Consider the following 22,406-nt stretch of genomic DNA (forward strand, 5'->3'; position numbering starts at 1 on the left):
GGTGCTTGAAATCTGGACTTCCACTTTTCCTAGATGAAATAGAGCAGCAACCTCTTCCCTTGCTAGAGAAAGTTAGGGGGAAGAAAAGAAAAGAAGGAAGGAAGAGTAAAAATAGAAGGTCTAAGATCCAGAGCCTTAAAATATAATTATACTGGGGTTTCATTTTAAAAACTGCTTGTCAAGGCAAGAAACAAGAACTCAAACCGAATGAAAATGACAATCAATATACACCAACACTGAGATGCTGGAATCATCCAACAAGAAATTTAAAGCATCTATGAGTTTTAAAAAATGCTTCAGTGAACAATTACAAACATGTCTGAAACAAGCAAAAATACAGAAAGTCCCAGAAAAGAAACAGTCTCAGTACATAAATAGAAGAAAAAAGAACCAGAGAGGGGAGAACTGACAAATACAGTGACTGAATTTTTTAAAAAAAATTGCTTAGTGAAGGGGTTCAACAGAAAATTGGAAGAGAAAAGTTTCAGTGAAATGGAAGAGAAAACAATAGAAATTACACAATTCTAATGACAGCGATAAAATAAAATGAAAAGTGTTGACAGCGCCTTAGGGACCACAGGACTATAGTGAACAAACATAAAACACTAACACTTGGGTTATTGAAGTACCAAAAGGAAAGAAGATAAAAGGCAGGGAATCAAAAATCCTTAGAAATAATTGTTGAAAGCTTTTTCAAATTTGACTAGAGACGTAACCTACAGAATTAAGGAGAGGAGAAAATTCCATGGGGATAAACTAAAGAAATCAAGGCCAGGACAGATCATATTCAAGCTTCAAAAAATTAAAGAAAAAGAAAAAAGTCTTGAAATTAAAGAAAAAGTAAAAAGCCGGGGTTTTTTTTTGGGGGGGGGGTGGTCTGAAGAAAAAGAACTTTAAATGACAGTTGATTTGTCAGAAATCATGGAGGTCAAAAGAAAGGAACATTTTATTTTTCAAGTGCTAAAAAGAATACACATAATGTGGAATCCTACTCCAAGTAGAAACTATCCTTTAGGAATGAAGGGGAAATCAAAACATTCTAAGATGAAAGTAAGCTAAGACAATGTATCACCAGTGGAACTATGCAACGAATGGCTAAAGCAGTTCTCCAGAGGGAACAATTAAGTCAGTGTTTCCCAAAACGGGCATAACTCCCTTCAGGCTGTGCTACAATAACCTGGGGGAGGGGTAGGTAAAAGCCTCATGTACAATTTGGGGGTGGGGGTCACTTTTTGTTTCCTTACAGCTGACAGATTTCCAGGGGGGTTCTGAGTGACTTTTTCCCTTTCCTCCAAACAGGGCTAATAGGTCAGGTAGGTTTGGGATCCTCTGTTCTATGGAGAGGAGAAATGTAGTATAATTGCGAATAAGTAGAGGGCAAAGGGATATAAAGGGAGGAAGATGACACACAAAGTGGTCAAAGAAATCGAGCAGTACATGCTAAGTTATGAGTATATAATGTAATACCAGCAACAACCTCCTAAAGCTACATAAAGAAGACATAAAAATATTATAGAAATGGGGTACATGTAGCTCAGAGCGGAGCACTGGCCTTGCATGCATGAAGCCCTGAGTTCAAATATATATCAAAATGGAAGACTAAAAAATGCCCAAGTAACTGACAGAAAGGCGGGGAAAAGACTAAAATATAAAGAATATATTCAAAACAAAATAGCAGGCTTAATAGCTACCTTACCAATAAATACATTAAATATAAATGGCCTAAAATACAACTAAAAACATACACTGAAAGAGGGGCTTATAAAATATGACCAGGGCTCGGGAGAAAGCTCCTTGGACCATACCACATGTCTTGCATATGGGAGGCCTTGGTTCAGTTCCTGGTACCTTATGATCCTGAGCAATGAGTCTGGCCTCTGAGCACCAGCAGGTGTGACTTAAAAACCAAACCAAACCGTGACCAGATCCCTATTATGAATATAAAATTCAATTTTAACTTAATAGTATAGACAGGTTGCAAATGAAAGGAGAGTAGGGCATTTCATGTAAAATCAATCATCAAAGGAAAGGAGATGTGGCTGTACTGATAATAGATAAATTAGACCAGAATAAAAACAATTACTAGAGACAGAGAAACATTAAGTGATGACAAATAATCACCCTATCAAATACAGAAATTTTAGATATGTATGTACCAAATGACAGAGCTGAAAAGATATGAGAAACAAAAAAAAAAGATTTTAAAAGAAAAACAAATCCACAATGAAGTTAAAGATAGCAACACTCCTCTTTGAACAATTAACAGGCTAAAAAAGACAGAAAATAAGCAAAGCTGTAGAAGAACTCAGTACAATCAAGATCAAGTAGATATTTATTTACAAAACACTTCACCCAACATTAAAAAAAAATTCTTTCCAAGTGTCAGGACATTTGGGCTACATTCAGGACCATCAAACAAACTTCAACAAGTTAAAAAGATTGAAAACCATACCAAATGTGTTCTTGGGCCACAAGAAATCAACCAAGAAATAAATGAATAAATAATAGAAAAGACTTGAAACACCTGCAAAGTAAAAGACACTTTTAAATAGTCTGAGTCTAAACTATACCCCAAGGGAAATCAAAAACAGAATGAACTAACAAACATGTCAAAATGTAAAGTACTTAGCTGTACTGAAGGTTTTCAAAGACAGTGCGAAAGGGAGGAGCACACACCTTCTATGTGCTAGATCCCAAGCCTGATCCTTGGTACCATGTGATTCCCCAAAACCATTAAAGGGTGGCCCTGGTAGTTCCAGCACTATTGGGACTGGGCAGTACTGCACTGCAAGTCAATGCACAGAACCATCAGGCCCAGGTGGTCAGACCAAGTGAGCCCTGACCTCTCTCAGCACTGCAAGGGAATAATAACAACACAATAAAAAACAGGGATGAAAGGAACTTTTAACATTAAATGTACATAGTACAGTGGGTAGGGAGTCTGCCTTGCACACGACTGACCTGGATATGATTCCTAGCATCCTATATGGTTCCCAAGCATCACCTGGAGTAAATCCCGAACACAGAGCCAAGAGTAACCAAGCATCATGAAGTATGGTCCAAAAACCCCCAAAATTTAAAAGTTAAAAACAAATGTACACATTAGAAGAAAGAAAAAGAACTAAGGAGATAGCTCAAATCCTGTGTTTGGAGCACACATTTTGCATGTAGGAGCCTCAGACTGAAACCCTGGCATTGCATGACCCACTCATTAAGTGGGGGGAGGGACCTTAAAAATAATTACCAAATAGAATTTAACAATATATAAGACTGAAGTTTATAAATACTTTCCAGAGATGCAAAGTTGTTTAGATATTTGAAAATCAATACAATCCACTATATTAATAAGCTAATAAGGAAAAAACCACATGATCAACAATTGGCTCATATGACAAATTTTAATACTTATGATTTAAAAACTGATAAAGAGAAATTTCTTCAACCTGATAATAAGTATTGATAAAAATCTTGGGGCTAGAAAGGTAGTTCAGAGGCTAAGATATTTGCCTTATATGCAGCCGACCCAAGATCGTTCCCTGGGACTGCATATGCCCCCACCCCCCAGCACTTCAATGAATGATACCTTGGCAAAGAGCCAGATGCAAGCTCTGAGCACCACTGGGTATAATCCCAAAACAAAAATATTCCAGCTGTTAATTTTATATATGAGGATGAAAGATTTAATGCTTTCCTAAGGTGGAAGGAATAAGGCAGAAAAATATGCAATCATCACTCTATTCAACATAATTCTAGAAGTTCTAGAAAATGCAATAAAGCAAGAAATGGTGCATAAAAATAAAAGTAAAAATATAAAACTTCCCCTGCTAGCAGATGAAATAATCACCAATGTAGAAAATACCAAAAAATTTTTTTAAATAACTAAAAACTAGTATGTTCAGAAAGGTTGAGAATATAAGAAAATTATTATCAATGAACACAAGGATGTTCCTCACGCCTGATGTGAATGGAGAGAAAGAGCATGTTCATGAAATGGAATATAGAAATACTTTTCAATATAGAAAATACTTCAATTCTCTCAAAATTGACAAATGGGTTTCCATAATTCCTATCAAAATTCCACCAGGATTATTAAACATATAGATAAGATTATTCTAGGATCCATTTGAACTAACAAAGTAACTAGAAGAGCTAAAACCATTTGAAAAAGAAAAGTGGGAATACTCAGTTTACCCAATTTAAAGACAGATTCATAGAATTGTACGTACACAATGCTGCATGGTATTGGCAGAGGAATCAATACACAGATCAATGGAACAGAACACAAAGCCTAGAAACAGATCAATGCAGTATGGTTTCTGACAGAAGTAGAAAAGCAAATTTTTATTAAAAAATTACTCAAAATGGATCACAAACCTAAATTTAAAGTGTGAAACTATAAAACTCTTAGAGGATGACACTGGAGAAAATCTAGATGACCTTGTGTATAGGGATGCCTTTGGGGTGGGGACTTGGCAGCTTTTTCTCTTGATTTTTTTCTGGTTTTTGTTTTTGTTCGCTTCTTTTGTTTTTTTGTGAGGGGTGGGGAGGGGGACACATCTGACAGTGCTCAGGACTTACTTCTGGCTCGGTGCTTAGGGGCCGTTCCTGGCAGGGCAACAAGGGACCATATGCCAGGGAACAAACCCAGATCAGCTGTGGACAAAGCAACCACCTTAACCCACTGTGCTATCTCTCCCACCCCTAGAGAGTCTTTTCAACATATAGTCTGAAACGAACTGCACATTTATAGGCAATAACATGAACCTTGATCTAAATGGAACACCTTTTACAAAGCTAAACTCAAAACAGATCACAGTCTTAACTGTAAAACTTAAAACCATAGTGTGTGTCTGTGTGTGTCTGTGTGTATGCAAGTGATTCTAGGATTGAAACCAGAGCCTCAAACATGCATAGCAAATGCTTTACCATTGAGCATATCCCTGACCCATAATTTTTTAAATTAATTTTTACTATTACTGTAATTTGGGCCAATTGGTTACAACTGTGTTCATGTTTATGGCTATGATATACAAAGTTACAGTGCCTTCACAAAAAAACTATTAATTATTAAATGTGTAGGGGGGAAAATTAGAGAAATTTTTAGGAATCTCAAGTGGAAAAAAGTCCTTCAAAGCATAAAAATCACAATCTACATATGGAAAAATTGATTCTGACATCATAAAAACTTTTGATGAAGACTCAGCAAGATGAAAAATAAGCTAGGAGAAAATATTTGCAAACTACACTCCAACAAAGAACTAGTATCTAGAATATATAAGGAATTCTGAAAATCAACAGTACAAAGTAAAGCCAATTAGAACAGTATAAAGTCGGTGTCTTTAAATGGTGTTAAAACAACCAAACATGTCCAAAAATGTCTAGACACAGATCTCACACCTTTCACGAAAAATAAATTTTTATTAAAAAATTACTCAAAATGGATCACAAACCTAAATTTAAAGTGTGAAACTATAAAACTCTTAGAGGATGACACTGGAGAAAATCTAGATGACCTTGTGTATAGGGATGCCTTTGGGGTGGGGACTTGGGGGAGGTTTGGGCGCATGTGGAGACACTCAGGGGTTGTGCTCAGGGGGTTATAAGCACTGCCAGGGACGGAACCAAGGTCAACCATAAGCAAGGCAAACACCTTAACCCTTTCCTATATTTCCAGTCCTAGTGGTGCTTTTTTAGATAAAACACCAAAAACATGTTTCAAGGAAGAATAAGGATTTTGTGAAGATGTAAAATTTCTGCTCTCCTGACTATAAAAGACATCAAAAGAATTGGAAACCTGTCACAGACAAAGAAAAAACAATTTTTAAGAAACATTTAATAAAGAACTTTATTTAAAATACAGAAAAAAAAGAGTCAGTGTTTAAAACAATAAAAATACTCTAAGCCCAACCACAGAAAACTGGATTAAAGCAGTTCTATAAGGGATAGGTCAGGGAAGGGAATGCTAAGACAACGGTGGAGAGAAAAGTACCTGCCATAGAGGCAGACTAGGGGCGGGAAAGAAATAAGGGACATTGATGGAGGTAAGCAGACACCAGTAAAGAGAGTGGTGTTGGAACACTCTACGCCTGAAACTTAGTCATGAATTCGGAAACCACAATTCACAGCGGTTCAAGAAAGAAATAAAATAATAAGGCAGCCCTGTCATATAAGCTCAGTGAACTCAATGGAATACGTTTCTGCCATAAATGAATGCTACTGCATCTTTTGGGACAAAATGGGTAACTCTTAAAGGTGACAGTGTTGAATGACAGAAGGGACTGGAAGGCAATTACCACATGGTTTAATTCACATATGGAATATGACTAACTGAAACAAATGAGTTGGCAAAGAACCAACAAAACAAATTCTGAGACTAGGTGAAAACCACGATGTGACCATAAGAAGAGAAGGAGAGGAGAAAGGAATGAGGTTTTTGTGACAGGATGGTGCTGGAACTTTGGTGTTGCGAGCAGTGAGAACTATATGTTGAATTAAGCTGTCACTGTCACTGTCACTGTCCTCCCATTGTTCATCGATTTGCTCAAGTGGGCCCAGTAACATTGTGAGACTTGTTACTGTGTTTGGCATATCGTCATGGGTAGCTGGCCAGGCTTTGCCGTGCGGGCGAGATACTCTGGGTAGCTTGCCGGGCTCTCCGAGAGGGGCAAAGGAATCGAACTCGGGTCAGCCATGTCAGCCGCATGCAAGGCAAACACCCTACCCACTGTGCTATCACTCCAGCCCTAAAATGTCATAATATTCTAAAATAATGATAAATCAATAAAAAAGTAGCAAAATACTATGTAATATTACAATATGTACTTAGAGCCCGGAAAGTTACCAAGAGTATCCCACATGCACAGCAAAGTCTGGCAAGCTACCCATGACATATTCGATATGCCAAAAACAGTAACAAGTCTCACAATGGAGACGTTACTGGTGCCCGCTCAAGCAAATCGATGAACAGGAGGATAGTCACAGTGACAGTGATATATATGTGTATGTATATATATATATATACACGTTTATTTATTTAATTTCACATTTCACAATACAAGATGTATAACACCAAGAGTAAACCCCAAGATAAACTATGGATTTGAGGTGATTATGACACATAATGTAAATTCACCCCTAGAAAAACCAGGACTTTCTGGGGCCACAGTGATGATAGTACAGCAGGCAGGGCACTTGTCTTACACGTGGCTGACTAGGGCTCAATCCCTGGCATCACACATGGTCCCTGGAGCACTGCCAGGAGATCCCTGAGAGCATAGGAGTAAGCCCTGAGCACCACTGGGTGTGGACTCCCAAAAAACAAGAAAAAAAAATCCTACGCCTTTCTGGTGAGTCTGACGTGGGTAAAAGTGGAAAGCAACACATATAGGGGAAAATATGTGAGAAATATATCCATACTTCCTGCTTTACTTTGCTATAAACTTAAAAGTTGCTCTTTTTAAGGAGAGAGAGAACAGAGGGGAATGCCCTGCCACAGAGTCAGGGTGGGATGGGGGGGATGGGGGGTGGGAGGGATACTGGGATGCGTGGTGGTGGTAAGTGGGCACTGGTGGAGGGATGGTATTTGATCATTATATAATTGAAACTCAAGCACAAAAATGTGTAAGTCTGCAACTCTACCTCATGATGTCTCACTATTAAAAAAAGTTTTAATAAAATAAAAAAAATTACCTTTTACACTCACAAAAAAAAAAGTTGCTCTTTTTAAAAATAGAGTTTTTAAAAAATAAAAAGCGCTATTTTAGCAAAGAGTTTTTCCAGGTGGTCCCAGAGCCTCCAACTCTACCACGCAGGACCCTCATTAGTAAACTAAAGAAATACAGTAAGGAAACTGGAGCATTCATACACTGCTGGTAGGTTTATAAAATGGTAATCCTTAAGAAAACAGTTTATTTTCTTTGGCTTTTGGGCCAGGCCCAGTATGGTCAGGACTTACTCCTGGCTCTGTGCTCAGAAATTACTCCTGGCCGGGATCAGAGGCCATATATAGTGTCCAGAACTGAACTCTGGTTGGCAGTGCACAAAGCAAGTGTCCTGCCCTGGCCCCAAGAAGACAGACTTTTTTACAAAAGAATGCCATCAAGGGCCAGAATACAGGGGTTAAGGCACATACCCTGCATGCAGGGATGGACCCCAGTTTAATCCTTGGCATCACACATTGATCCCTATATCTCCAGGTACAGCCATGGATGTACCACTAAGGTGGTCCAGAAAATCCCGGGCACCGCAAAGTTCTCATATAGCACAGAAAAGTCAGGAGGAGGCCCCGGACCACCTGAGGAGACAAAAATAAATAAAAAACAGTAATATATTTTTCTTAATATTGCAAATGCCCTTAAATGTAAGCAGGAATGACAGAATTAGAAATCACCTTTTAGCAGCCACCAGCACATTAAGAGATGTACTTGAGACGCTATCATCATAGCTAAAATTACTGGATTAAGTTTCCTGTTTTGTAGCTGGATAGTCATTCAGTGTAAAAATATCATCTCAGAGTTTACTTATTAAAAACAAAAGGAACAAAAAAATTATGTAAACTTAAAAAAATGAACAAAGGGGAAGTAGTATATTTTAGCAGCGAACAACTAACACCAGCAATGATGGTACAAGTGGACATAAATCCCACCTGATGTCATAACACAGATACACAATAACCTATATCCTGCCACCACATACATGAATGACCCCAATCTAATCATGATGACACGATCATGCAGATTTAAAATATGGAGCTTTTACAGAGTGGTAAGTCTGACTCTTTACAATTTAGTGTGATTATTGTTGTTGTTGTCATTGGCCTGGGTCACACCTGGCAATGCTCAGGGGTTACTCTGGCTCTGTACTCAGGAATTACTTCTGGCAGCGCTCAGGGGACCATCTGGGATGCCGGGAACCAAAGTGTTGTCAGCCGCATGCAAGGCAAATGCTCCCTCCCTCAGGCCCGTGTCATTTTGTAAAATGTGTCCTAGAATGATTAAAGGAGATAAAACCGCACAGTTGTGGAAATTTATAAATAAATTTTATTAGAATAAGAATTTTTAAAAGTTTGAAATAGGAGTGCTTTAGGCTTTGGTTTTTGGTTTCCTTCCCCACCCCACCCCCAATTAAGAACAATTTTAAAAAGTATTACTAAATGAGCGCTATTTATTTGTGTGGAATTTATGGTGGTTCCGTAACAAAAGTAACCATACTCTTAAGAAAGGAATGCTGGAACATTTCAGTGCTGTGCATCTCTTTTTCTTTTCTTTGCAGTGTCAAGGACTGAACCCAGGGCCTCACAATCACCAGGTATGAATTGCACTGCTGAGCCATGTACCTGGCCCCCAACACACTATTCCGTTTTGATTTATTTTTTTTTTAGAAAGTGGAGCGATAGCACAGCGGGTAGGGCGTCTGCCTTGCATGCAGCCAACATGGCCAACCCGAGTTCGATTCCTCCGCCCCTCTCGGAAAGCCCGGCAAGCTACCGAGAGTATTCGATATGCCAGACACAGTAACAACAAAGTCTCCAATGGAGACGTTACTGGGCCTGCTTGAGCAAATCGATGATCAACGGGAGGGCCTTAGAAAGTGGCATGTGGTATAAATTTATTCTTATACTTAAACTATTTAACTTTTAAAATATTTATTGTAATTTAGGTAACATGGTTATAACAGTACTAACATTTCTGGCTTTGGTGTTTCCAGAAATTCCAGCTGACTGAGAATGACTGAGAATTCTAAGAGGAATCTTTCTTTCTTTCTTTCTTGCTTTCTTTCTTTCTTTCTTTCTTTCTTTCATTTTTGGGCCACGCCCGGTAATGCTCAGGGGTTACTCCTGGTGCTAAATTCAGCAATAACTCCTGGCAGCTCAGGAAGCCATATGGGGTGCCAGAGATCGAACAAAACAGCCGCCCTACCCATTGTACTACTATTCCAGTCTCCTTACGGCTCTGGTGTAAGTAGTTGCTGAGTGTTCATCACCAACATAGTGCTTAAGACCCTACACCACTGTCCTTATATTCATCCTGTTCTGCCTCTTCTCCCCGACCCTAACCACACATTGCCTGGCAATCGCAGTTCTGCAATCATTATAATTTTTTTAATTGAATCGCCATGAGACACACAGTTACAAAGCTGCTCATAATTCGGTCTCAATCATATAAATTTCCAACACCCTTCTGTTCACCAGTGTACATTTCCCCCTACCAATGTCCTCAATATCCCTCCCGCTACCCAACCCCCAACCCCACTCCCAGTGTACTTCTATGGCAGGTGTTCTCTAGCTCTCTCTCGCTCGCTCTCTCTCTCCCCGTCTTTCCCTCTCTCTCTCTCCACCTCTCTCTCTCCCTCTTTCTCTCCCTCCCTCCCTCTCTTTTCCTCTCTTCTCTCTCTCACCCTCTCCCTCTCTCTTTCTCTATTTCCTTTTGGGCAATCATTACAATCTTTAAATGGTTTAGGAAAAGCACCTCTGAAGAGAGAAATCAAATGAGTCAAAAAAAATTTTTACAAAATACCAAATTACTGCACCAAAGGTCTGTTAAAATAAGAACCAAAGGAAGCAATAAATCTCTATTATACACATATCTCCCAATCTAGTTTCAAATGGGCACACAAGCATAGGGGTGCAGGGAGAAATTTTTCCTGAGTGGACTATTTGGGGCATCATGAAGACAATTGTTCAGCTTGAGGGATTTATTATACACTGCTGGCAGCCAGATACCACACATTTTGGGAAATGTGCAATAGCATATACTGTTAAACATCAGAAAATTCAAGAACTAACAATAAACCAGAGGAAACACAAAATAAAAATGCTGTGAATCTGAATAAAGTAAATTGCATATACTACAATTAAGTCTACTTTGTTCAGCATTCTAATAGCCAAGAGGCCTCTATTAACTAGCACTTTAGCCATTTTTCTAAACAAATCAGTATTCCAAATGATGGTCAAGTGCCACCTCAGCATATGAACAGGAATCCTAAAGCATTAAAGTTAAATATGGCCAAATTCATTTTAACATAATGTAAGCTTTGTAACATTCTGGTCCTCTGCAACCTGCTGACCCACATTTGATACATGTGATCACTCTCTATTATTTAGATAAACTTGCTTAACCCAAACCTATCTTGCTCAGAAAACTGTGTGTGTGTGTGGGGGGGGGGGGGGAAGCAGGAGTTGCAGCCCAGTGGAAGATGCGTCAGAAGTATACAATCAAAACATAACAAGAGTAACACAAAACTCAGCCTTGTGACTGGGAACTCTGGTGATCACCACACCACAAGGCTGGCAATGCTATTATTCCCATGTTAAAAATGAAAGACATGAGTTAAGTAGCTTCCCCAACCAAAGGACAACTCAGCATGCAGAGCTGGGACTCAAACAGAAAATTTACCCCCAAGCCTGCCCTCAGAAAGACTACACTATTTGGTATTTCCCAATGGGTCGTTCTGTTTCAGTTTTGTAAAAAGGGTTGATGCCACCAACAACTTATCTTACTAAGTGCTTGTTTCACATAATCTTTCCAACAAGTCTGTGTGAAACAGGGGTTTTAGTACATCTCTTAGAAGAGAAGCTTGCATGTGAGAGGGTCAAGTGGCCTGTCCCAAGTCACACTACCAATAAACAGGAAGAATCAGGATTCAAAACTACATGGTCTGACCACGCAGCCCTGATCTCAGTCTATACTCTTATACAGTCTATGAAAAGAACCAATCCTTATTTTCCAAGAAATCAATCTTCTACTAGACAATTCTTGGTTGTTAAATAAATGTGTTATTATATTTGTTTGGAATTAGTAATAATTTCTCTGAAAATATTTTCTTGTAATTAGTGAGAGCCTACCATATGAGGGACTATTTAAGTGAGAGAACTGTTTGGAATGCAAGATGCAAAAACCATCTTGTTCAATCCCTAAGTTTAGGGGCCAGAGAGATACTACAATGGGTAGGGCACTTGCCTTGCACACATCCAACATGGGTTCGATCCCCAGCATCACGATCCCTGAGTGCACTGCACACCCAGGAGTAAGTCCTGAGCAGAGATGGCTGTGGCCCCAAAATAAAGAAGACAAACCAAATAATCCCTAAATTCAACAATGAAAGTCAGTAATAGGTAATGTAATATGTGCAAGTCTGAAGAGGAGCACTTGCCCCTGCAGGGGGTCAGTTAAGCATATGACACGACTAAAGCTTCATATTATACAATAGATTATTAAATGTTTTCTTTCTTCTTTTCTTTTTTTGTGATTGCGACACACCCAGTGGTGTTCCCGGCTTACTCCAGGCTTTGTGCTCAGGGATCACTCCTCTAAGGGCTAGAGAGACCACTTGTAGTGTCAGGGATCAAACCCAGGTCAGTTACATGCAAGGCAAGCACTTTACCCTGCTGGCCCCTACTAAACTTTTTGTAAGGAGCATGTGATAGTGTTGAACCACTCCACAGCATTCACTTTGCACCCCTTCATTGTTTAACTGATTTACTTAACTCCTGCTAGTTTCAAAAAGAATTCAAACAACTAACACGGTCTTCACCATACCTTGAGCAGAACCAAGAAACCCAGGACTCAGGCTGACAGTTGGTTTATAAGATTCAGATGTCCATTTCTCACATGCAACCTTAACTACTAGTATTGTAACCATCAGTAAATTTCCTTCTCTAAAATCTGAAGTGAATAATGAGCACCTACCTCGCAATGCTGGTGTGAGCTTAGCCTATGCCAAAAGATGACAACTGTGCCTGTACACAGCACATGAATAGTCTCTGTGTTCTTTGTTATCACTGAAGTGTGTCTACAGCTGAAACATCACTGGGCTGGAAAAGCATCCAGCAGCCTTCTCTGTGTCTGGGAAAGTTTGAGGAAACTCACTCAAACTCAAGTTCATACTGGTTCTCTTGTCTGTCTGTCTGTCTCCTTGTTCTTCAACTACTACATAGATGGGAAGAACCCTCATTCCCAGGAAAAAGCTTCAGTGACCTCTCCATCCCACTGGGGGGAGGGGGAGATGTAGCTTTTACTGTCAAACATCTTAAATGTTTTCTGTCACTACTGTTATTGACTATGTCCCTTGGGAAAATCAGCTCTCATTACCTCAGGAAGTGAGAATTTAATTTTGTGAGTACCCCCAAAGTTGTGTTGCGAGAGAATACAAAATAGAATGCAAAACCACAATGTTAATATAGGAACAGAGAGATGTGCATGTACCATAAAGTTCAGACAATTAAATTGGGACCAGAAAGAGAGAAGGGCAGGTAAGGCACTTTCCTCAAATGCTGGCAACCCGGATTCAGTCCCAGACGCCCCAAGTCCTGCCAGGAGTGATGCCTGAGTAGTGTCAGGTATGGCCCCAAACACTAAAATTAAATTTTTAAAAACCCTCTAATCAGCTCCCCCTTCCCTGTGTAAGTATATAAACAAAAAGTCAAATTAAAATCAAATGTTGAATGGAGTCCTATAATAAGTTCCTCCCTGGCTGGTCCCATTTACTTTCCAATAAACCTTTCTATTTCAAATAAATAAATAAAAATAAAACCAAATGTCTGCTGGGTTGGTCCTGTCCCAGGGACACATATTCAAGCCTTTGAGCAGTGTCTCAGCCCCTCTGAACAGCTCCAAAAAACACTTTCAAATTCTGCTTCTCTGACTCCAGTTTTTCCCCATTTCCATGCTGTCCATCCACCTGGCTGTGAGAGTCTTTCTTTAGATATGTTAATACCACGCATTAGACTGCATCAAGTCCCACTCTTCCTGCTTTCAACCTGAAAGAGACAGACATCTTTTAAGATGTCTTCTGCAGAACACTGAGCTTGTCTATTATGTGATTTTATTAAACCAACTCAGTTCTGCTGGTGGCACCTACATTATACATGTACACTCCCCCACTTCCACCCCCATCTAACCTTCTAACCACTTGTTCTTCCTTAACCCTTCACTCGGATTTCCATCCCGAGCACATTCAAGGACCTCTTTACAGTTCTCATTCTTCACAGTTTCACTATTGCAAATCAGACAATTTGCTACCCATTTCTTTAAAACTTTCCCCATCATTGGCTTTAATGGAGAGAAAAAAAGAACTCTTGATTTTGCCCATTAATTTTTAATTGCTTTATCGTACCAATGGCGCTTAAGAGTCTAGGTCCCTGGAGTCAGAGAGACCTGAATCCAAATCCAAGCTCTATTCCTTCATAGCTGTGTGCACATGGGGAAAGTACTTAACTTCCCCAAGCTTTTTTTCCCAACTGTTAAGTGGACATAATGACATAATTGACTATAAAGAGCTCAATATAATAGGCTTTCTCTGGCACAAAATAATCACTCGATAAACATGAATTATTATCTCTAGTCCTAATTTTCAGTTCCTGATGTTCTATTTTTCTCTTCCTACCCTGAAGAATTGTGTCTTAAATAGCTTTGACTAATCTTCCTATAGACACTGTTCATAGGACTAAAACCTTTCACCTACTTCTTTAGTAATAAAAAAAAAATCACTACTTGTATATTGCACAACACCTAGTTAATCCAAAAACTGATCTCATTTTCATATTTTCTTAAAATACTCATTTCCCATCACTTCTGCAACACCAGACTCCAGATTTTCCTTCTCTGCTGATCTTTTCTTGACTTGTCTGCCAGTTCATCTCCATGCAATCAAAACTGTTATTGTTCTGAAGGGAAAGCAGAATGGCTCTCTTCCTTTCTCATACTACCAACTCTCTCTAAGCAATCTCATGTCTCATCAAGGCTACATCTGCAACCTGTAGGTTAGTGAGTGACTTGTGTCTTCCACATTATCTCTAGGAAAGGTCTCTGTGAATCAGATCCTCAGATTCACCGAGTGCCTCTATCCAATAGCCAACATTAACATGTGAAAACAAGGCAGCTAAAATTGAATAAACCCAAAGATGATTCATAATCTTCCTGGGTTCATAATTTATGATCAACTAAGCAGAATTTTTCCCCAGAATCTGAAAGCTGTTAATGAATGAATGGTCCCACCATCCGTCCAAGCTGCTGCATAAGACAAAATTCTAGAAGCCCAAGAGCTAACCTTTAAAATTATCTTCTTCCTCTCTGGACCCAATTTAAGCTATTCTGTTTCCATGATATGATTTTGTTGCACAAATTTCCTCAATCTATTCTCTACACTAATACCAAGATAATCCCCCTTAATGGTTTCACTGCCATTGTTATCACTATAATGACAATGCCTTTTTTGGGGGGAGGGGGGGTAATGGAAGATACTCAACTGTGTTCTGGGTTTACTCCTGGCTCTATACTCCAAGATCACCCCTGGTAGTGCTCAGGGACCATTCGGAGGGCTGGGGATCAAACCTGCGTCAGACTTGTGCAAGTTAAGCACCTTGGCCGCCTTACTATCTCTCTGGCCCCTATGCTAGTGCTTCTAATCAACAGGAACTCCAGAGGCTGAAGCGACAGCACAGCAGGTAGGGCATTTGCCTTGTACGACGCCCACCTGGATTCAATTCCCAGCATTCCATATAGTCCTCCGCCCCCCCACCCAGCACTGAGCATGAGTCAGGAGTAACCCCTGTGCAACGCCAGGTGTGACCCCCCACCGAAAAAAAAAAAAACAGGAACTCCAGACTTTCCATCTTTTTTAACCATTCTTCACTAACATGTTCCTTTTCATTTTTTTTTCTGGTTTTTGGGTCTCACCAGGGGGTGCTCTTGGTCTCCTGGTTCTGTACTTGAGGATCATTCCTGGTAGGGCTCAGGGGCCCATAACGGGTGCCAAGGATTGAAGCAGGGTCAGCTGTATACAAGGGAGACTCCCTTCTCATTTTTCTCTCTTTATCCCAATATATAATTTTATACTTTTTCAAAATATCCATCACAAAATCTGCTTCATAATATCTGTATATGGTTCCAATTCTTCTTCCCTAGCTAAGCTATGTCTTTGTCTCTCAAAATTCCTTTAGACTCCTTGACTCATTAATTCAAAGCAGCACCATTCCTTGGGCAGGGGGGGCGGAGGGGAGGCAGGTTCATATTCAGGGCCATATAATCCTTTCATTGCAGTAACAGATCTTTGACATCGACACCAACAGATTAGTTTCCTTCTAGACAGTGCTCACAATCTGCCATTCCCCAAAGAAACTATTTCTTTAAATAATGCATATATGAAACACTTTATCTATCAATCTATCAATGGGCTGGAGCGACAGCACAGCGGGTAGGGTGTTTGCCTTGCACGCAGCCAACATGGCCGACCCGAGTTCGATTCCTCCGCCCCTCTCGGAGAGTATCTCGCCTGCACGGCAAAACCTGGCAAGCTACCTGTGATGTATTTGATACGCCAAACACAGTAACAAGTCTCATAATGTTACTGGGCCCACTCGAGCAAATCCATGAACAACGGGAGGACAGTGACAGTGACAATGGCATCAATATATATTGTTCATGTCTTTTGTGTACATATATTTTTCAATCTTTTCATTTATAAGGTCATGAATTCACAAGTTTAATAACAAGTATAAACTTCCTTTGCTCTAAGTTTTTTTTTTTTAATCAAGTTTCAAGGCAGTTCTCGTTTGGTATTGTCTGATTTAATGAACAAACTAATGACTTTTTCACTATATACTTTTCCATTTTATTTTATCTGAAGCACCATGGTTTACAATACTGTTAATGATAGGGTTTCATGCATACAACATTCCAACACCACACCCTCCATCATTTGTAATTTTAAAGAAATGATGGTTTTTGTTTTAAAACCAAGGGACTGGGGAGATAGTTCAAAGCACTGAACCATGAGTTTTGCCTACAGGAACTGCAACACAGTCTCCCCACCCCCAAGCACTGTCAGGGACAAACGCAGAACTCCAGCACCAAGCTGGGAGCCGACCCAGGGCACACTGGGAGTAGCCACAAAACAAAACACAGGCATGATTCATATCCTATACTCTATTTAAAGGGCATAATTCAGCTCTATTCCTCATTTGCATAATAATGTTCCTTAAAGAGAAGTTACTCAATATACACATTATATAGAATGAAAGGAATTCTGCTTACAGATTCTGTGATGTTTGTGAATACCAAAAAGAATACAGAACTCAAGTGTGTCAACTCAATTTTTTTTTTTTTTGGTGAGGGGAGGGAATCAGGGGGTTAAAAAGGGGGCAGAAGGAATTGATACCCAGGTAAATTTCAAGGAAGGAGAGGTTTGGTGGATGATGCTCACTTGCCAGTTCTGAACTCCATCACTGGTACCACCCAGATTCGCTAACACAGTCCTAGGTCCTGCCAGCTCTGCCATCTGGCACCACTCCCGCAGCCACCCTCATCCCTCATAACACAGTACAATCTCCAGCACAAGCCAGGTGTGTGCAAGCACAACCAAAGCACAACCCCCAGCAAGCACCACAACTGAAAGACAGCAAGTACACAGCTCATGCTCCCCAACACAAGCATGTGTTAAAAAAAAAAAAAGAAAAAAAACCACCACAACGCTGGACAAGCACAGCACAATACAAATGCAAGACCCCCAGCTAGCATGTGTGCATGCACCACAGTGTGTGATTCCAGATCACTGCAACTCACTGAGCAAGCAACACAACCAAGTGTCATGGCAACAAGGGAAGGGAAGGAAGGGAGAGGGGAAGGGGAGGGGGAGAAGGGAAGGGTAGTGGGAGGAGGAAGGGAATGGAAGGAGAAGGGGAAGGGGATGGAAAGGAAGGAAGGGGAAGGAAAGAAAGTAAAAAGGGAAGGAGAAAGGGAAGGGAAAGGGAAAGGAAAGGGAAGAGGAAGGGAAGAATTTTCTTATCTAAGTAATAAACTGCCACCTGGAGCACCTGGCCCATCACAGGCAATGGCCTGTCTCCTGAGCACAGTTGCTAGATTCCCTAAAAAAAAAAATGAAAAAGAGGGGCTGGAGTGATAGCACAGTTGGTAGGGCGTTTGCCTTGCACGCAGCCAACCCGGGTTCGATTCCCAGCATCCCATATGGTCCTCCAAGCGCTGCCAGGAGTAATTCCTGAGTGCATGAGCCAGAAATAAACCCTGTGCATCGCCGGGTGTGACCCAAAAAGCAAAATAAGTAAATAAAAATAAAGGCGTTTCTTTAAAAATAATAATAATAATGAAAAAGAGAAGAGAAGGGAGAAGAGAGAGGAGGAGGTTTGCAGATGTGGCTCACATAGAGCACAGGGCTGAACCCTGGGATCAATTCTTGGCATCGCACAGTCCCCAGAGCACTGCTGAACATAATCCTACGGCCCTGGAGTTCCCCAGCAGCACCCAGAGGGGCCCACATTACAGCAGCGACAAGGGGGTGAAAAAAAGAAAAAGAGCCAACTGCCAATAATCCAGTCTCTTAGATGCCATTCCTTTTCTAAATTCAGATTCTTTATTGGAAAATAATAGCTTCTACTCACCTTAGAAAACGGTAAGCATTGTGGAACCAACCTGAATTATACCCACTTCATTTATTTTTGATGTTCTTTGTTTTGGGGCCACACCCAGCAGTACTCAGGGTTTACTCCCATCTCTGCCCTCAAGATCATTCCTGGTGGTGCTCAGGGAACCATATGGGGTGCCGGGGATCAAACCCCAGTCAGTCACATGTAAGGCACGTGTTCTATCCACTATACTATTGCTCTAGCCCCATAATTTTTTCCCCAAGAGAATATGTTTATAGATAGATGATACATCAACAAAGGAGCAGTAAAAATGGTGTCTGATGGGTCCGGAGAGTTACTACAACCAGTAAGGCCCTAGCCTTGCCAGCAGCTGACCTCAGTTTGATCCCTGACACCCCATATGCACTGCCTGGGGTGTTCTCTGAACAGAGCCAGGTGTAAGCCCTGAATATCGACAAGTGTAGCTCAAAAGCTAAAAACAATAAAAACAGGATGTTCAACAAGGTATTTGACCAGGTTCTCATTATGCTTATGTGGATAAAATGGGTAATTGTCTGAAAGACCTTAAGTGCTCCTTAGTAACTTGCTATCAGCCGAAAAGGGCAGCAGTGCCTTAGGCATGACTGAGGACTCTATCTGGGGCTTTCTCCTAGTCAACCTTGATATCAAGTAAAGTGAATAAAGATGTAGAAGGTTAATATACTACTGTTGATCGCCAGTATCAGATCGACAACAAACTATGGGGGTTTTAACATTATTACAAAAAAGCTAAGATATAAAATCACAATTAAAAGCCACAAAAATCAGCTAATTCTAATAAAATAAAATTTAATCGGAAAAAACTATTTACATATAAGTCAGTGCCTGTGTTCAAATATATACATATCTATATATACATGTATATATATATATTTTTTATTGTGTATGTTGGGCTGGAGCGATAGCACAGCAGTAGGGCATTTGCCTTGCACGCGGCCAACATGGCCGACCAGAGTTCAATTCCTTCACCCCTCTCGGAGAGCCCACCAAGCTACCGAGAGTATCTCGCCTGCACAGCAGAGCCTGGCAAGCTACCTGTGATGTATTCAATATGCCAAACACAGTAACAACAAAGTCTCCAATGGAGACGTTACTGAGCCCACTCGAGCAAATCGATGAACAATGGGAGAACAGGACAGGACAGGATTGTGTATGTTACGGATGGGTATGCAGTGTGACTTAACTGCCACCAATGGAAAACAAACCAACCAAACAGAGGCTATACAGCTCTGGTGGACAACAAGCTAAATTCACTCTGACACAAACTCAGTATGGCGTGGCTATCAGAAAGCCTACTGTGATAGGGTTAGAAAGATATTACGGCAGGTAGGGTGCTTGCCTTGCACATGTCCAACCCCTATTCGATCCTTGGCATCCCACGTGGTCCCCCAAGCACTGCCAGGGGTAATTCCTGAGTGTGAAGCCAGGAGTAACCCCTGAGAATCACCAAGTGTGGCCCCAATACACACACACACTATATAAATATACACACACACACACACACACACAAACAAGCCTAGTGTGATGCAAGTAGCTGTATCAGCAGTAACATCTCACACCCAGAGCCAGAAGTCCTGCTCAACTCGGACTCCGCCAGGGATACCTTCTGAGCCAGCTGAGGGGCCACAGCCTCCAGGCTCACTATTAGAGTGGCTCATACCCGCTCAGAATCAGGATGCTAAGGAGCCTGGATATTCTTCTATAAAAGGAAAGGCAGGAAGAAATAAAGACGTATAAATAAGACAAATTCCTTGAAAGGAAAATGATGACTACCCTCATGCAGCCATTCAGTGACCATGAACTGCCAACCTACTTCAGACCAACGGGGACAGTGGCTGAGGTGACAGAGAAGATCAACTTTGTCCATGAGAAATGCTTGTAAGAGCTGAATCACCCAGGACGCAGAAAAAAGATAAGGGGGCTGGAGCAATAGTACAGCAGGTAGGGCGCTGGCCTTGTATGCGGCCAACCGGAGTTCCATCCCAGGCACCCTGTAAGGTCCCCTGAGTCTGCCAAGAGTGAGCCCTGAGGACACAGCTAGGAGTATGCTCTGAGCATAGTTGGGTGTGACCCCCAAACAAACAATCCCCCCCCAAAAAATAACAAAAAAAATAGGCTGTTCTATATGATTTCATAAGGTAGAAATAGAACCAACTGAAAGAAGTTAGAAAGTAACTGCTTTCAGCTCCATATAAGGAAGAGTCTATTAAGAGTGGAGGCTGTCTCCTGAAGAGGCAGCTGGGAAGACAACAAGGTTCCCCCCGCCTCCCCCCCCCCCCCCCCCAGCAGGGCTGTGCTCTGAGGGGAAACTGCTGGCATAAGTCCCTCAGGACTGAACCGGACTGGCTGTAACCTAGCCCGCTTCCGGTGACACTCTCCTTCCCACCAGAGGTGGACGAGACAGCCCCCCACCTCTGCACTTCAGCATCCCAGGTTTCCTGCAACCGCCACTTCCAACTTGGAAACCTGTCCGTCCTTCCCTCCCCCCCGCCCCCCCCCCCCGCCCCCCAGCCCAAGCTCTGCTGTGTGACTGGGAGCAGATCTCCACAGAGGATGAGAGAGGGAGAGAGAGAAAGGGAGGGGGGAGAGGGAGGGAGGGAGAGTGAGAGAGAGAACCGAGAGAAAGAGAGAGGAGAGAAGGAGAGATAGAAAGGGAGGGAAAGGAAGAAACTGAGCGTTACACCCAAAAACTCAACACTGCTCAATGTGCCTTGTGCAGGTGAAAAAAAAAAAAGGCCAGAATTCACTCCCCTTTTAAATCACAAACTGAACAGAATGCAATCTATTCCATTCAATTAACGTCAGATAAGGATTTCTTAGCTCCTGCATCTCTCGCGGGGAGCCATTTTTCTCCAACGAGGATGCAATGATTTCAACTTAAGATCACTTCTGGGATCCGTGTCCTTCTGACACACTCCGGAAACCCTCTGTTACAAGGCTGTGTGGAAACGGCGCACCGGAGAGATTCCTAAAAAGAAATCGATCCTTCATCGGGGATGGCGGGCCGGATGGCCGGGGGAGGGGCTGATCGAATCGTGGCATTTCTCATCGAGACGGCTACTTCGGTTGCGTTCGTTTTCAAACTCAAGACGGAACAGGGGGACGGCCTAGAGCGTTTTCGTTGGGGCTTTTCCCAAACTGGTTTCCGCTCCCTGATGCTCAGTTTCCATCAGGATCCGTCCTTCATTTCTCAGAGTCTCCTACACTGGGGTCCGGGGTGGGGGTGGGGGGTGCGCGCGGGAACTCGGGGGGGGGGGAGGGGGTCCTTCCAAAGTGTCCCCAGCAACTTCTTGGGAGCAGCCCCTCCCACTCGGAGCGCGTCCTGCAACCTGGATGCCAGACAGCGAGCCCGGCGGCACCTCGGAGCGCTCCTGCCCTCCCTCAGCAGCCCGGGAGGGGCAGGAGGAGCGAGCCGAGGAGCGTTTTTGCGAGCGGGGGACACGGCACTCTGAGGGACCGTTTCTCCTTCCCACCGGCGCGGGGAGAAGAGAAAGAAGGCGGGGAAGGGGCCGGGGTGGGGGGCGGCCCCCGAGATCCCCCTCCGCCCCCGGGGCCCAAGCCCGGCGGGGATCCCTCCCCCCCCGCCACCACCCCGGGGCCGCCGCGTCGCGCAGCCCCGACTGAGGCGCCCCGAGTCCCCGGCCCGCGCCGGACGCGCCGCCGCGACTTACAGTGGCACCAGCCCAGGTGACAGCACCAGTGCAGCTTGAAGCACTTGCCGTGGCTGTGCGTGGCACAGATGGACAGCCCGTCGCACGGCTGGAAGTCGGGCCGGCGGGCGGCGCAACTCCGCGCCAGGGCCTGAGCCTCGTCCACTTTCTCGCTCTTCCAGCCCCGCTCGGGCGCCGCCGCCGCCGCCGCTTCACTCATGTCCGCTGGTTCCGGAGTCGTCGCCGCCGCGAGGCGGGAGCCCGCGGGGAAGCGGCGTCGGGCGCGGCGCGGCGCGGGCACGAAGGAGGGCGCGGCGGCGGGTCGGCGGCGGGGCCCTGGC

General features: G+C 42.5%; 1 protein-coding gene across 1 annotated transcript in view; it reads right to left on the minus strand.

The window, feature by feature from the left end:
• Positions 1-22,285, minus strand: part of CUNH3orf70 (chromosome unknown C3orf70 homolog) — a 48,895-nt gene extending 26,610 nt beyond the window's left edge. Inside the window, exon 1 of the mRNA XM_056122033.1 lies at positions 22,087-22,285. Within this exon, the coding sequence (XP_055978008.1) occupies positions 22,087-22,285 (199 nt within the window). The remainder of the gene's footprint in view (positions 1-22,086) is intronic.
• Positions 22,286-22,406: the final 121 nt, after the last annotated feature.

The sequence above is a fragment of the Sorex fumeus genome, unplaced genomic scaffold, assembly GCF_029834395.1.
Source record: "Sorex fumeus unplaced genomic scaffold, SorFum_2.1 ptg000044l, whole genome shotgun sequence".
Taxonomy (NCBI): domain Eukaryota; kingdom Metazoa; phylum Chordata; class Mammalia; order Eulipotyphla; family Soricidae; genus Sorex; species Sorex fumeus.